This window comes from Rousettus aegyptiacus, unplaced genomic scaffold (assembly GCF_014176215.1).
Source record: "Rousettus aegyptiacus isolate mRouAeg1 unplaced genomic scaffold, mRouAeg1.p scaffold_m13_p_8, whole genome shotgun sequence".
NCBI classification, from domain to species: domain Eukaryota; kingdom Metazoa; phylum Chordata; class Mammalia; order Chiroptera; family Pteropodidae; genus Rousettus; species Rousettus aegyptiacus.
In genome coordinates this window covers 16,265,008-16,279,944 of record NW_023416311.1, presented here as the reverse complement: position 1 = coordinate 16,279,944, position 14,937 = coordinate 16,265,008, and the positions used below count along the sequence as shown (strand labels likewise).

Genomic DNA, 14,937 nt, shown 5'->3' with positions numbered 1-14,937 from the left:
GACCCTGGGCGACAGGGCCACAGGATGGCAGTAGATGACACCCACATTGGAGAGGAGACTTCAAGAGCATGGAGAAATGTTGATAGAAATGCAGAAATCCTGGGAAACACCTAGTCACTCTGAACAAAGGGAAGACAAACAGAGAGGCCTCGGTTGGGCCTCCTTCAGGAGGAGAGACCAGCCTCGTGTCCCTACGCCCAAACTGAAGGGGTTACACTTAACCTGCCACATTGTGAGAGGTCAGAGGAGAGAGGTGGTTGAGCTCCATAGAAGAAAATAAATAGTGCCTGTTGGTAAAACAAAGGACACCCTCCAACCAGCTGTCCACAGAACTTTCTACAGAGATGGAGACGGTCCATGACCAGCATGGCCCAACATAGATATTGAGCACTTGATGTGCAGCAGGTGTGGCTGAAGATGACTGTACTGAACAGAGTAGCTCAAGAAGCCTTGCTCAAGTCAAGTCAGCAGGCTGCCCAGGGACTCTGCATTTTCTGAGAATGCTGTTCTGTGTGCAGGTGAGTATCTCAGTGTGTAATCTACAGAGTTGCTTTATTTTCATCTAAGTCTATTTTGCAAAATAAAGACACAATAGATAAAATTAAGATGAACATAAGAGAAATAAGTACTAAAAGGATAAGATGATTATTGTGAAAACTAAGTTCTCGTAGGAAACCCCCAAACGAGGCCAGTGGAGGGAAATGTTCCCAAAGGTTGAAAGTCCTTTTAGTTTGGCTGTTCTGAGCCCAGCACCCAGCAGTCACACCACAGTAACTGAAGGAGGAAATAAAGCAGGGGTGTTTAGCAGTCACCGAGTGGGGAGCCAGCTGCTGTGACTATTAGGGGTCTTCTGAATTTGTGCTCACAGAAAACAGCCCATCAAGTGCTACACAGAAAACAGCATGTGAAATTCAGTCCCACTCGGGGGCCTTCAGGAAGAAATGTAGTAGCAAGTAGGCAGCTGGGTTCTTGGTCTCCACCATTATTGCCTGCGACCAGCGAGGCAGTTGAACTTGTAAAGAGCACCAGATATATCAAGAGAAGCATAAATGGAGCACAGACTTGCTTTAATTCGGAGCAAAATGTAGCTATTAGCCCAAGTCTACTGTTAGCAGAGTCCCTCTTGTAGCCTACCCTCACAGCTCCAACAAAGGCTCACGTGCCACCAACTGGGACTGAGGGCCTGTGGCTGTGGCAAGTGGTTGGGGGTGTGGTGAGGGGAGCCCAAGAATTATCCTCGGTGTGTTGCCTTTCTGCGATTAACACGTGATTGAAGGAATAGCATGCATTCTTGCAGACTGTCCTTTGTGCAGTTCCAAGGCACCTCACCCCATTGCTTCCCCCACACCGTATTTACAAATGCCGAGTTTCACCACAAGCACTGGCTCCATGTCAGATACTCTGGGTCCCTGTCCCACCTCTTGTGTCACTACTGGTCTTATGATTCTCAGTGATCACTGAAATCTCTAAGTCCCTGTTGTCTCAGCTGAGACAGAACAGTAACCCAAAGGTATATAGCAGGAAGTCATGAGAGCATGTATTTGGTGTCGGTCACTTCCGCTGCCTCTGCAACTTGTACCTGTCCATTCACAGGCCTCACAGTGCGTGCTTGGTTTGCTTCACAAAAGCTGATTTTATGGTAGTTGCCTAGAATACACTGTGTCAAAAGCAGGGGCTTCTCCTACTATATAGGAATTAGGGTCTGGCAGGTTTGCCTGTAATAACAACTGGGAAAAAAGAATTACTGTTACAATTTTAGATAAAGCAAATAAAGCTTACTAAGACAAGAGGGTGTACCCAAATGTTGGACAAGGCAGGTTTCTTCCATGATACTTTTGATATCAAATAAAATCTAATTCAGAAAGTGGTAGCCCAGTTCTTTCTCATGTCTAACTTCACTCTCGAACTTAACGAAAGTTTCCTTTCCTTTGATGCAAGTGCACATAACTCACAAGTTATAGAACTGGTTATGATTAGGCCATGCTAGATTTGCAAATGGGAAAAAGAACATTTCCTAAAATAATTCCATTGCTTGCCTCTTCTTGCTTAAACAAACAAACAAACAAACAACTCCCCAAAACCTGAGAACAGAGAGTGAATATGATCACCAGGTCCTGACTCTCTAAGTGCAGCCACATCACTGGATGGCTCCGTTTGGAGGGTTAAGACGGTGAGCGACACAGGCTTACGACAGTCTGATAGCTTTTCTTTAAATTTTAAGTTAAATTTTTCGGTTACCTTTTAAGGTAATTAAAAATGAGGAAAAAAAAATTTTTATTTACCCTCATCTTAAATTCTGATGCTGTGCCTGAAGAACTTCCTTTAACATTTCTGACAGTGTACATCACATGAAAAAGACTTTGTTTTGTCCTCAAAGGACAGTTTTGCTGGATATAGAATTCTGAATTGACAGTGGGGTTTCCCTCCTTGCTGGCACTTTGTCACTCCCTTGTCCTCTGGCTTGTATAGCTGCTAACTAGTAGTGTGCTATAATGATTACCTTCATCCCTTTGTATGTGTCTCTCACCTCTGGCTGCAATTAAGACTTTCTCTTTCTCTTTGGTTTTGGCAATTTGACAATAACGTATCTAAGAATGTGTGTGGTGAGTGTGTTTTTCTTACTTAGTTACCTCTAAGATTATTAAATCTGCAGTAGTTTTCCTTTCATCCATTTTGGAAAATTCTTGGCCTTTATTTCTCAAAATATTTTTGTCCTTTCTTTCTCTCTTTTCCTCTCTTCAGTTACCTTGATGCTAAATTGTTTGATATTGTCCCTTAGCTCTCGGGTGCCCTTTTCTTTTCTTTTCTATTTGTTTTTCATTTTGCATATCTTCAAGTTCACTGATATTTTTCCCCCTCAACTGTGTCTGTTCTGTTGCAAAACCATGAAAAGTAGTCCACATCAGACTGTTTATTTCTAGCATTTCCATCTGGCTCATTTGTACAGTTTCCTGCTGTTTGCTGAAACAGCTCCTCTATTCTTATAGATTGTCCACCTTTTCTGCTAGACCCCCTGACATGTTCACCATTGTTATTAAGATAACTGAGAGCCCCTACATCTGGGTTATCTCTACTAATTGTTGCATCTCTCAACAATCCACTTTTTGGGGGGTGTGTATGTGTCCAGTGATTTTTAAAATTATGTCAGAGATTGTGTGTAGAAAAATAGTAGCTCCTGAGGTTAATATAATTACTCGGAAATAAACATGTCCAGTGAGGTTATTAGCTGGGGAGGGGTGAAGAAGAGACAGAACAATGGAACCAGAAAATGAGCTGGGTTTGGGTTTGTTGTTCCCTCATGACCCTCATGTTCCCTCATGACCACGGGCTGCCATTTCCTTTAGCAGGAGCTGTGGTCACCTGCTGTACTCAGTGTGAGGCCTGGGGTTTCTCACTTCCAACAGTTCCTGCACATCAGGCCTGGGAATGGCCTCACTTACAGCATGCTGCTGCCTGTCCTTGGGTGTTGGGTAGATGGTAGAGAAGGGACCCTCAGCTCCTGGTGCAGCCTCACTCTCAGCCTTGGGCCAGGACCTTCTCAGCATTCCTGCCAATTCTCCCCTTACCCCACTTGCTAACAGCCCCCAACAGCAGCAATACATATTCTGTATCAGACATGCTCTGGGGCCCCTCTCACAGATCCCCTTCTCCCAAAGATCTTAGTGTATGTGTTGATGCCCCCTTGCTAGTGGCTCAAGGCTTTTGTTTCTTGTAAGGAGAGAGTACAAAGAGTAGGTGAGTACGTCAGTGGTCAGTCACTTCCCATGTTGCACCACCAAGGAGACCCTATGTGGTCTCCCACCCTATACTAATCTTTTTCACAGGCCTCATTGAAGCCTGTAGACTGGAGCTCTGAGTAAAAACTCTGTGTCTGGGGACAAGCGGCCCTCTAAGAATTTGTCAGTGTGCTGGTGGCTTTCTCCTTATCTTCTCCCTCCTACGCTGTGCTGAAAGTGAGGTTTGGTCATGGGTCCATCCCTTCTCAGTGGGGCGGGCTGGAAATTCTGATGCCTTAGCTGCTTCACAAACTCAGTGTGCTGAGGGAGTCCAAAAAAGTTGTGGCTTTTGCAGAATATCCAGCTCCTGTTCACGATTCAGATGGGAGAGTCAGTCTCTCAGAAAAGCAAAATCTTTATATAATTTAATCCCTTTTCAATGTAATCCTTTTATATGGCTTGGCATATGGCTGTATAGACACCCTTCTGAGTGTTCCTGGTGGACAAACCATGTGCATATGAACAGAATGTGTCACAAGACAACAAAGGTAGGTGCCTCAGAAACACCCATTAGAACCAGGGGCCAGGCAGAGGGTCCAACCTTTACTGATTTTCAATCCAGGTGTTGTCAAATGAGGGGAGAGGGGTATTGAAATTCCTTCTGTCTCTCCTTTCAGTTCTTACTCTTTCATTTCATGTGCTTTGAGGTCTGTTATGGCTTCCTGTCTCTCTGTGATGACTCATCCTTTATCCTTGGTGATGCTCAGTCCTGAATTCATCTCCTAACTACTAATTCCAAATGGATATCTTTCCCATCCATTTTCTTTCAAACTTTCTTTATTTAATGTGCACCTCCTATAGAAAATTACATCTTACTTTTTAAATTTAATTTGTTCTGTCAATTTGTCTTTTAACTGGAATGTTTAGTCCATTAATCTTAGTGTAATTATAGATATGGTATTTAGGTTTACCACTTAATTTTAAATTTCCTATTAAAATTTCACTTTTTATTCCTGTGTTCCTCCTTCTCTGCCTTTTTGGGTTATTTGAATGTTTTTAGAATACCTCTTTAATGTATCTATTGGCATTTTAGCTGTCACTCTTCACTTTCCTAGTGCATACTCCAAGGACTGCAATACACATTCTTAACTTCTCAAATCTACTTAAAGTTAATACTGTGCCACTTCACATAAAATGTGGACCCTGCAGCCACATAGGTCCATCTGCACTCTCCACCAAGCTCCATGTCATGCTTGTCATGAGTGCATTACAAATCTCAAGAGACAAAGGATTCGTTTTGCTTTAAACAGTCATACGTATTTTGAAGGAAGTAAGAAAAGGAAAACCATCTTCGCATTTATCTGTGTTTTCTTTGTACTACATTCCTGTGGACCCGTGTTCTTACGTCCTGTAGCTTCCCTTGACCCTGGAGAGTTGCCTGTGGTGTTCCTGGAGTGCACGTCTGCTGGCAACATATTCTCTCACTTCTCCTTATTTTGCCTTATTTTCCCTCATCGTGGTACTGGAGGGTTTTCTGGGTACAGGATCCTGGTGGATGGTCTTCATCCCTCACCACCACTGTTGCTGTGTGCCAGGGTCTGACCAATATTCTCCCTTCCCCTTTGGTTTTCGGTATTGATTTCAATGATGTGAGTGGTTAGTTTTATTTGTTTGGGGTTCACTGGGCTCTTGAATCTGTATATTTAATGTCTCCCACCATATTTGGACACTTTTCAGCCATTCTTTCTGTCCTCCTCCTAGGGCTCTGTCTCAGCCTGGGCGATATCTAATGATCTACTTTCTTTTCATTGCTGGGTCACCTCTGCCCTGCTATCCAACCAGCCAGTGAATTTCTTATTTCAGATATTGTATTTTTCAGTTCTGAAATTTCCTTGATTCTTTTTCATAGTTTCAATTTTTTTCTGCTGTGACCTCATTTTTTTTATTCATCAAGAGGCCATTTTCCCTCACCTTGGTACGCATAGTTTTGACAGCTGCTTAGACCCTGTCTGAAAACCCCAGCATCCAGTCATCTTGGGCTTAGCCTCTGTCGACTGTCTACTCCCCGTAGAATGGGCCTGCTGTTCCAGTCCTCTGTTTCTTGTGTGGTGGGGGACTGTGTTCTGAGCTATGTTATGCTGGGGGGTGTCTGAGTTTGGTTATACCTCCCCGGAGAGTGCTGATGTCTTTGTAATGGCACATAAGCTGGTGAGACCCAAATGTAACCTGTGCCATGTCCGGCCCTGTCCAGTCCTGTTCACTTGGGGGCTGTTTTCTTCTCACTCTCCAGCCAGCAGCCATGGTCCCGCTGTCACTCATCTCTGAACTAAAACCCTACTCTACATACTCACTCTAGGTGCAGTGTCTCCCTTAGAGCACAGGCTTAGGGGACTTGGAATCCTCCTCCTACCAACAGAAATCTAACCACCTTTGGGGTACTCTTGCCAGTGACAATGCCAGGTGAATCCTCCTCTGTGTAGGGTGTCCATGGACTCCTGACCACTGGGGACTTGGTGCAGCCTGGAGAGGGGAGCACACATGTCATAAGCCCTTTCATTCACCTAGAGTTAGGGGGTCCATAACAATGTGATGGAGCCATCAACATTTGCTATCACTGCTGTAGGATTATTCTACCCAGTAATATGGAGAATGGTTCTACACGCATTGAATCTGAAAATACATGAGTTCTCTCATCTGCATTAGTCTACCACTCTGGGCAAGGAGGCCGGCTGTGGGTAGGAGTCCAGGTTAGATAACAAATATGCTATCAGAACAACACGGTGAAACCCGTTGACTGATTATAGATGCTCAAACAATGAGAAAGCCAGGAAAAAAAAAAAAAAAAAAGGCATGAGGATACATACCCCAACACATAATATTAACTCTTGCAGAGTTTTTTTCTAAATGATTTTCACTTACCAAACGAATACCTGAAAAACAAAAGGAGAAAAATGTATTAAAATTTTGGGATGCTTTGCCAAAAAACTTATAAGATTAAAGCATCATGTTACCTCATTAAGTAGAGCCCATGCCAGTGGTCCCAGGACAGTGTGGGATCAGGGCACAGAGCTCACAAGCATTAGATGCAGCACAAGGTGAAGGTAGTTCACCAGGCTTCTTAAATCTACCCTTGGGTACTCTGAGCAGAGATTATGGAGGACAGGAGACCTGTCCTTGGGTACTTTGAGTGAGGAATTGGAGCCCCAAGGCTGGCTGCCTTGGGGGACAGGACCCTTTTCATCCATTGTACCACCCTACGCAGTCAGTAAAGGACCACACCCATAACAGTCCAATCAAAAGATATTTTGAAAAAAAGTAAATGTAATACTTGGTTTTCTTGCAGTAAATAATTTCAATCAAATACCATGAAAATGTCCTGCCCTAGAACCAGAAAATTTAAAGGATACTTTGTTACCCTGAGCACATATTATTAGAAAAGTGCCCTAAATGAATCCTCTCTAAGGATTTGAGAATACAACTAGAACTTTATGAGTCCTCACCCTGACCCAGGACTTTCGTGTTGCAGACTCAATTTGCATCCTTGGGGAAGGAAAACACAAATGTATAAAGAGTCCAAATCACAGACTGTAAATCCCTATAATATAAAGGAACAAAACTGGGGTGAGGGAGTCACATGTGGCCTTGTGCAGCTCTGGCACCTGTCTCCTAGACTGAGTTAAAGACAAAATCTAATACTTGGACTCGAGAATAAAATGACCACACCTGTCCTTACAAACATCATGACCTATTTTTTAGGGGCAAAAAGGAATGAAGCATTGACACATGCTACAACATGGATGAACCCTGAAAGCATCACGCTATGTAAGAGAATCTAGAAACAAAACGCCACATAGTGTGTGACTCCATTTATGAGAAATGTCCAGAACAGGTGAATCTAGAGAAAAAGAAAGCAGATCAGTGGGTGCTGGGGGTTGGGAGGGGAACGGTGGTGTGTGAGGGCTGATAGGTATGGGTTTCTTTTGGGGGTGATGAAAATGTTTTACATTTAGTGGTGATGGGTGCAGAATTCTGTGAACATATAAAATCACTGACTTGTATAATTTAAACAGCTAAATGTTATGGTATGAGAATTATACCTTAATAAAGATGTTTTTAAAAATAGTTGCTTAATAAAACATGTATGAATGAAAGGATCAGGTCTGAGATTTGCAGAGAGCTCTCAGTGAGGGGAGGGCAGGGCCCTTGGGGAACAAAAAGAGGGTCAGTCTCAGGTGTCTGGAGACCAGGTGCAGTTCACAGGGCTCCTTACGCTACCCACTTTTGAACGGGTGTGTGGTTTTCCACAGTGAAAAGTTCAGATGCAGACTCTGTAGGCAAGAGTAATACAGGACACTGAAGCAATGGGGGGCACTGAGGGACTGAGTGTCAGATGGCCGTCTCAGAGCTGGGGGTGCTGGTGGCCTGGCAGCAATGGTACTTTTAACAACCCTGACGCATCAGTGATGCATACTACTTACATGTAAAATAACACGATGTGGGATTTACTCGTATTCCACAAAAGAAAAGTAGGCAGGAGAAGGGACAGATGTTTGTTATGAGGGTTCTTTGCATTAGGCTCTCTACTTTTGAATAGGTTTCTAAGTTTCCAGAATAAAAACTTTTAAAACAGCCAGTGTACTCAGTGGCTAATGCAAGAAACAAGTTTACCCAGTAAATTCTCCCAGTAAATAACCTTGATGATGGAGAAGAGGAAAGGGGCTGATTTTCACAAACTCACAGAAAATCAATGTTTTACATTTTTATCAGATCGGACTGAAAGACACTGAAAGCTGTCAGGTCAGAGCTGGCCTCACATGGCTCCCAACTGCAGCGGGCCACCAGAACACAGGGTCCCTGTGGAAACCAGGGACAGGCCTGCAGTGTTACTGCCATCACATTTGTTGAAGGTATTTAAAAATGTATTCATCTATAACTTCACCTGCTTTGAATTTCAAAGCTGCCTAAGGTTTTTAAACCTAGGTAGTTATATCTAATTACATTAAACACTAAAAAGTCTTCATTATTGCTATTGCTTTTATTACATTTTTTAACAGCTGGAACTTATTTTAGAAGAGATGGCCATCCATAGAGCTATTTTGGGGATGTTCTATTGTTTTGTTCTCTAAAGAAATTCAAGGCCTTTGTTGTTCCAAGAGACCTAGATTTTGCTCCCAAATGGTCTGTGTTAATGCAGTACCTCTGCCTGCCTGTTAAAGACAGGGCCTCTCCACAAAGGGAGGCGCGCCTTTGTGTGAAGGAAGCGCAAGAATCAAGGAGGGGAGAAGCCCTGCAAAGGCCACTACGTCTTGACCAGAATACCAGCCTACCATACAAAGCGGTTTTGTCCATAGCCCCTTGGGCCTCATTCTACCCCAGCAACTTCTGTATGAGGCTTCTATTTTTACAGAAGGCCTCTGATCAGAAAAGTATATCAGGCTTCCAATGCTTTTTCATTTTGTAAAAAGGCTTCATGGACAAATATTTGTGAAATTCTGGCTCTCCTGGCTGTGAACAGGCAAGCTGTGAATTTGTAAGAATTCCCCCACGTTTTTGCCTGGTATAGAGCTCCTTGAAGGCCCCCTCAGGAAGCAGGTAGACAGGAGTTGGTAATAAAGCGTGTTCTTCTAAGCCACCCTCAATTACTGATGCATGTCTGTGGCTAGTCATGCCATCCACACTGAAATCCCTGTCACAATCCCTGTTTGGCCAAACAGAAGCAGCTTAAGATGAAAATGCCACAGGAACTAAAGTGGCAGCCCTCGGTGTGCCCACGCGGTCAGTGGGCGTCTGCCCGCCCCAACCTCTGCCTGAACAGTGCATCACAGGACCGTGAACACACTCATATGACAAGGGAAGGGCTGGCTGATCAGGTGCAGGCACCGCAGGGTACAGCGCCTATAGCCCTGCCTTCCTCCCTTGCCACATGGCACTAGGCCCCTGAGTGGCACTGGGTATCTGACTCTTATGACCACAAAATGAAAACTTCACCATTCTGCTTCCTGGAACCTCATAAATCCAAAAAAGGAATTCATTTTTATGCATCAACTGTATCTACACCTGGTGAAATCAACAGGCTACGGACCAGGATAGGGGCAGCCATGGAGCAGCATTTCGTTTAAGGCCCGGAGCCAAAATCAGGTTTTCATTCTCAATAGTCACAGTGGCGCCCTGACCCTGGTCCCCTCCACAGCTCCCGGGCCCGCGGGCATCTGCTCTCGGCACTCTTTGAAGTCGATACCCTGTCCCTATGTCAGAGAGACGTGCCAGAGGCAGCTTCCTCCACAGGAAGGGACCCCCTGAGCTGCCCAACCTTGGTCCAAGTTTCTAGAGATAATCCTTTCTTCTTTTTGGGGAGCCAGGAAGGTGGGGAAGAGAAGGAAGATTATACAGTTATCCTTAATAGCAACAAAGAAGCCCTTTAGGATTATTGCCAAAGTAAAGCACAGATAAAAGGATGAGAAATCTAGCTTTTTGGAAAAGCTGATGCTAAACTAACTGGAGAAACTGGGACAGAAGTCGCAATTAGGGTTTCTAATAGCATTCCACTGTTTTCAATAGGACAGTGCTAGTTGTGGTAGGTGCAGTAATAGGTACTGAACTCTGCCTCTCTGAAATGTTGCTGACCTCCAAGATGTTTAGACTCTTGACACGGAGGACAGATACTCAAAGTACCAAAATAGATGTATGCGGGAATCCATACTGATCAAGACTGAATAAATAACATGGGGGCGAGAGATGGGTCTCCATTTGGAAGAACCCACATAACCATGCCGGTGCCCTTGAGGGTCCCTGAAGTGTAAGCTGCGCTAGTGACTCCTCCAAAGAGAACATGTGGAGTGGACCCGGGAGGAAGGGCGGATGTTCAGTGGAGACATCCAATAGACATGACCCGGCTGAAGAGCAAGGTCAGGATGAGTTGTGTCGATGGCACGGACCCCCGATATGATAATTTACAATAGCACTGTACTTCTGTGGTCTTCTCCCCAAACCCACAACCCAGGCCATGATGAGAAAACATCAGACAAGTCCCAACAGAGGGACACTCTATAGAACACCTGACCAGTCCTCCTCAAAACTATTGAGGGATCAAAAACGAGAGAGTCTGAGACAAGGTTCCAGCCCAGAAGAGTCTAAGGAGATGTGATGACCAAATGTCATATAGGTCCTGGCAGGATCTAGAGATAGGAAGAGGGTGTTAGGGAGGAACTGAGGAAATGTGAATAATAATGTGTTGATACTCGTTCATTAGGTGTGACAATGTAAGAGGGTAACAATAGGGGAAACTGGAGTGGGGTACACAGAAACTCTCTGCACTGTTTCTGCAATAATTCTGGAAATCTAACATTGTTCTAAAAAGTGAAGTTTATTAAATTAAAAACAAGTTGAGGTACATAGGGAGCTCCAGAATCTGTGCCTGTCAGGAGAGCCACCTCCAACCTTGCCCACCCCTCACCAGCACACAAAACAGAGTGCAGGCCAGGGCCCCTGGGAGGGACTGGCCACCCACTTCAAGACAGTATACACCTCTTTCCGCTGGATGCTATATCTGAGGGCCCTGGGCAATGTCTAGGCAGACAAACTCAAGTTCTCAGTAAGAACAGAATGAGCACGACTGGAGTTCTCAAAGGCATCCCTAGCTCAACCCAACCCCATTTGAGAAAAAGGAGATAAAGTTCCACACAGAACGCTGCCTGCCAGCCATGCACCCTACCACCCAATCTGAGGCACCCTGTTGCCCAATCCAGTCCTGGGCCACCTCCTGTCTCCCATCCTGAAAGATATCTTTACCTAACGAGGCCTCATTCATTAAAATATGGAAAGGAAGCAAAAATGGTCATTTAACTACTCCTCACTATTACCCTCAGGAACAACTTTGAATGACCTGTTCTCACTCTTGTCCTTGAACATTATCAGTTAAAACCTATTCCAATCACACCTGATTGCTAATGAGAATGGGCTATTGCAAAGCTGGGGCCCCTAAAGCCGCCTGGTACCATTTTACTGTGTCCTCCTTGGAAACCCTGAGCCCCAACATGGGCTCACTCTGCACCTTTACTGTGAGGCCTGCTGGTCTGGTTGGGTTCTAACTGCCCACTCACAGTAGCTAATATACAGGGATATCTCACCACCTGGCACTGGGTCATTTTCCTATTTCCTCTCTTTTAGAATATAGTCCCAAGTCCAGTCACCTTTCCCATTTCCAGAAGAAAGGACAGATGACAGAAAGGCCTGCCCAGCTGTCTACTGCAGCCTATCTTCAGAAGGCAGAGCTGCTTCTCAATCAACCAAACAAGAAAATAATCGCACCCCAAGAAAATGCCACAAAGAAAGTAAATTTGCTCCTCTTTTTCCCTCCCACCTGAAAAGAAGTCTAAGGAATTCTCTCACCTACCCCTAAGCTCTGACTCACTCAGGCCCACTTTTTAAGTCCATCTACTTGAACCTGGATCCTACAGTGTCTGCTTTCCCAGGGTGTGGGGCCGCCTGTATCCAAGGACATGGGTCATTACCCTGCAAAGCATGGAATGCATGATTAAAGCCACTCCCCCGAAACAAACATCTTCTACCACCATCATATGAAGTGGATTCATTAGGCTACTGCCTGCCTCACCAACTATTAGGATACAGGCAGGAGAAAGGAGGAAGGGCGATCATGGCTCCAGAACATGCAGAACTGTTGTATACAGCTATTTGACTCTGCCCTACGACACTGGCCTTAGAGACTGAAAGTGCCACTGAGCTCAAGGTTTTACCTTCCTCACATGGCAGCAGGGGAAGATCCCCATGTTTACTGCGACATTCATTTCCAGCACTGAGAAGCTGTCATGGACACTGGTCTGGATCAGGGAGAAGCTGAGGACACCCACTTATGAGAAGGGAGAGAAAGGCTCCAAGTGAAACAGTGGCCGCTGCATGCATGCAGCAAAGCTGAGCGGCCTGATGCAGGGCTGCGTGCCGGTGGAGAAGTGCCACGTGCACCTGCCCGGCGCCTTCTCGCCCCATGGGGGCTTCCTGCCCCTGCCACAGGACGCCAGCTGGACAACACTTGAAAGAAGTTCCATCAACGGTGTCCATTATCTAAGCATCTCATCCTAAACAAATATTCTTTCCTCTCAACTTAAAATAAAGGGGACATAAAAAGAACAGATTGTGTCTAACTCTCATTTCAGGGTATGGAGAAAAAGCAAGCCCATTTTCCATTTAAGAGGTCCTTGTGCTCTCAGTGAGCTTTCTGACAACCCGAAAACTATCAGCCACCAGGGAAACACGAGTCAAGAGCTGACCTGAGACACTGTCGGGGTTGAGGGCACTGAATTGTGCTAACTACCCAGCTGCATTCTCATGGAGTCCCGCCCCATAGCCCCACGCCTGTGCCAACGAGACCCACAGTTCAGCTGTGACCATGGATGTCTGGCATGAGGAACATGGTGAATAAACCACTGGTCTCCACTGATAGATGCTTTTTTCTTTTACATTTTTTCGCCTAAAACATCTCAGGTGTCATTTATTTTGCTTTAGTGAGCTTAAATGTTTTTTTTTTTTTAGTTTTATTTTATTAGTTTCAATGAGCTTAAATTAATTTGAATCAAAATTTTTAAACAAACCCAGCATAGGTGAGCAGAATATCTTTCCCAATGAGAAAATACAAGCCTCTATTTTTGGCCACACGTGCTCGGACTGGTTTTCAGAAATTTAAATATGGGGTTAATCTTTCCTGATAGCGTATTTTAGACATGACTCGGAAATACTTTTTGAAGAAAAACTTAAAGTTGCCTGTTAGAGATGGAGCACGTTGTCTCCAGGCACGACACTGCAGTGGGGTTCTCTCACTCTCTGTAACCCCCACTGCTATAACAGGACAAAGGTACCTAGAATTCTTCCTCCTCTGGCATGGATTAAAATCACAGGTCTCAAGTAACAGTGGCCTCTTGGATATCACAAAAAACCCAGCCAGAGGCCTCTTATGCTGGTAAACAACTACTGGCCAGGAGACTAGAGGCACAGAGTAACTGCCTGTGGCTGCCACGGTGGTCAGACGCCCTGAGGTGGCAACACCCATGAATTCCATGTGGGAAGGAGCAGATGAGAGGGAAGGAAGTATCACTTGCCTTACAGCTGCTTTGCTCAAGGAGCCCACTTGAGACAGACAGATCTAACTGTGCACCAGCCCCTATTTCTACCCTCACTGTTTGGTCCTTCAAAAAAAAAAAAAAAAAAAAAGGAATAAACCACATTTAATATATCCCCTCTCTAGGAAACCAATACAGTTTCTGTACAGAATTGAACACATGGTGCCTGAGCCACAATGATATGTTGTCGGTCACTCGGTGGCTGGTGTGAACACCTCATAAAGACATGCCCGCAGTTGAGTAAGCGGTGGCACAACCCTTGGCCTTTTTTCCCTGATGCACAGCTCATGTCACAGCTGTATATACCAAAGTTTCCCCAAGTCTTTCCTAAATCCCAGGCTCTGACTGCCACAGCATTTGCTCTCAACGGTAACTTGTCGACACAAGACCCTAGGAGTGGCAGAGTGGAGGGGATTTTAGCTGGCTGGATATGGGGGCGATGCATCCTACATGCATGCTGTCATTCACACTTGCCCCAACCCAAGCCCAACACAGATCAGCACTTCCCATGGCAAGAAGAGGCGTGGCAAGATCCAGCCCAGACTCCTTCTCACGGCAGTGTGCTGGGGACCAGGGCATACATCACAGAGCTGAGGGGGACTGCCACACGGATCCCAGCCCATACCACAGCAAGAGGACCATGCAAAGTAAACCAGCAGGAGGAAATGAAGGGTCACGTCCTCATGCCCAGGAGTTGGACTTTCTGGATTAAAGTTCACTCTCTGGGAAGTGTCACTGTCATGATCCAGGACCCAGTGACCCTCTCCATCCTGGGCCAGGAAGGAATAGACTGTTGGGGCACCGAAAAAGCTTTTTTCCCAGAAGACAGATAGCCCCTGGAGGGACCATCTCAACAGTCGCCTCAGATATACTGAACCTCCTACATGTCTACACAACCACCCTCATATCTACTTCCTGTATGTCTAGACAGACACCAGCCTTACACCTACTTTTTGCATGTCTACACAGATATCCACCCCCTTTCCCAGAGCCTACTTTCAAGCTTCACCTTTTCTTCTGTGCTTCCTCTGACAGGTGATTCTTACCTATTTGTGGAACTCAGAAATGGGAAGAAGAGTGGATCCCTCTCC

The 14,937-nt window shown here is 45.1% G+C and overlaps 1 protein-coding gene across 1 annotated transcript in view; it reads right to left on the bottom strand.

The window, feature by feature from the left end:
- The window catches only part of LMF1 (lipase maturation factor 1), a 98,762-nt gene that overhangs the window by 70,010 nt on the left and 13,815 nt on the right, over nucleotides 1-14,937 (bottom strand). The window contains exon 3 of the mRNA XM_016136657.2: nucleotides 6,636-6,646. Within this exon, the coding sequence (XP_015992143.2) occupies nucleotides 6,636-6,646 (11 nt within the window). The remainder of the gene's footprint in view (nucleotides 1-6,635; nucleotides 6,647-14,937) is intronic.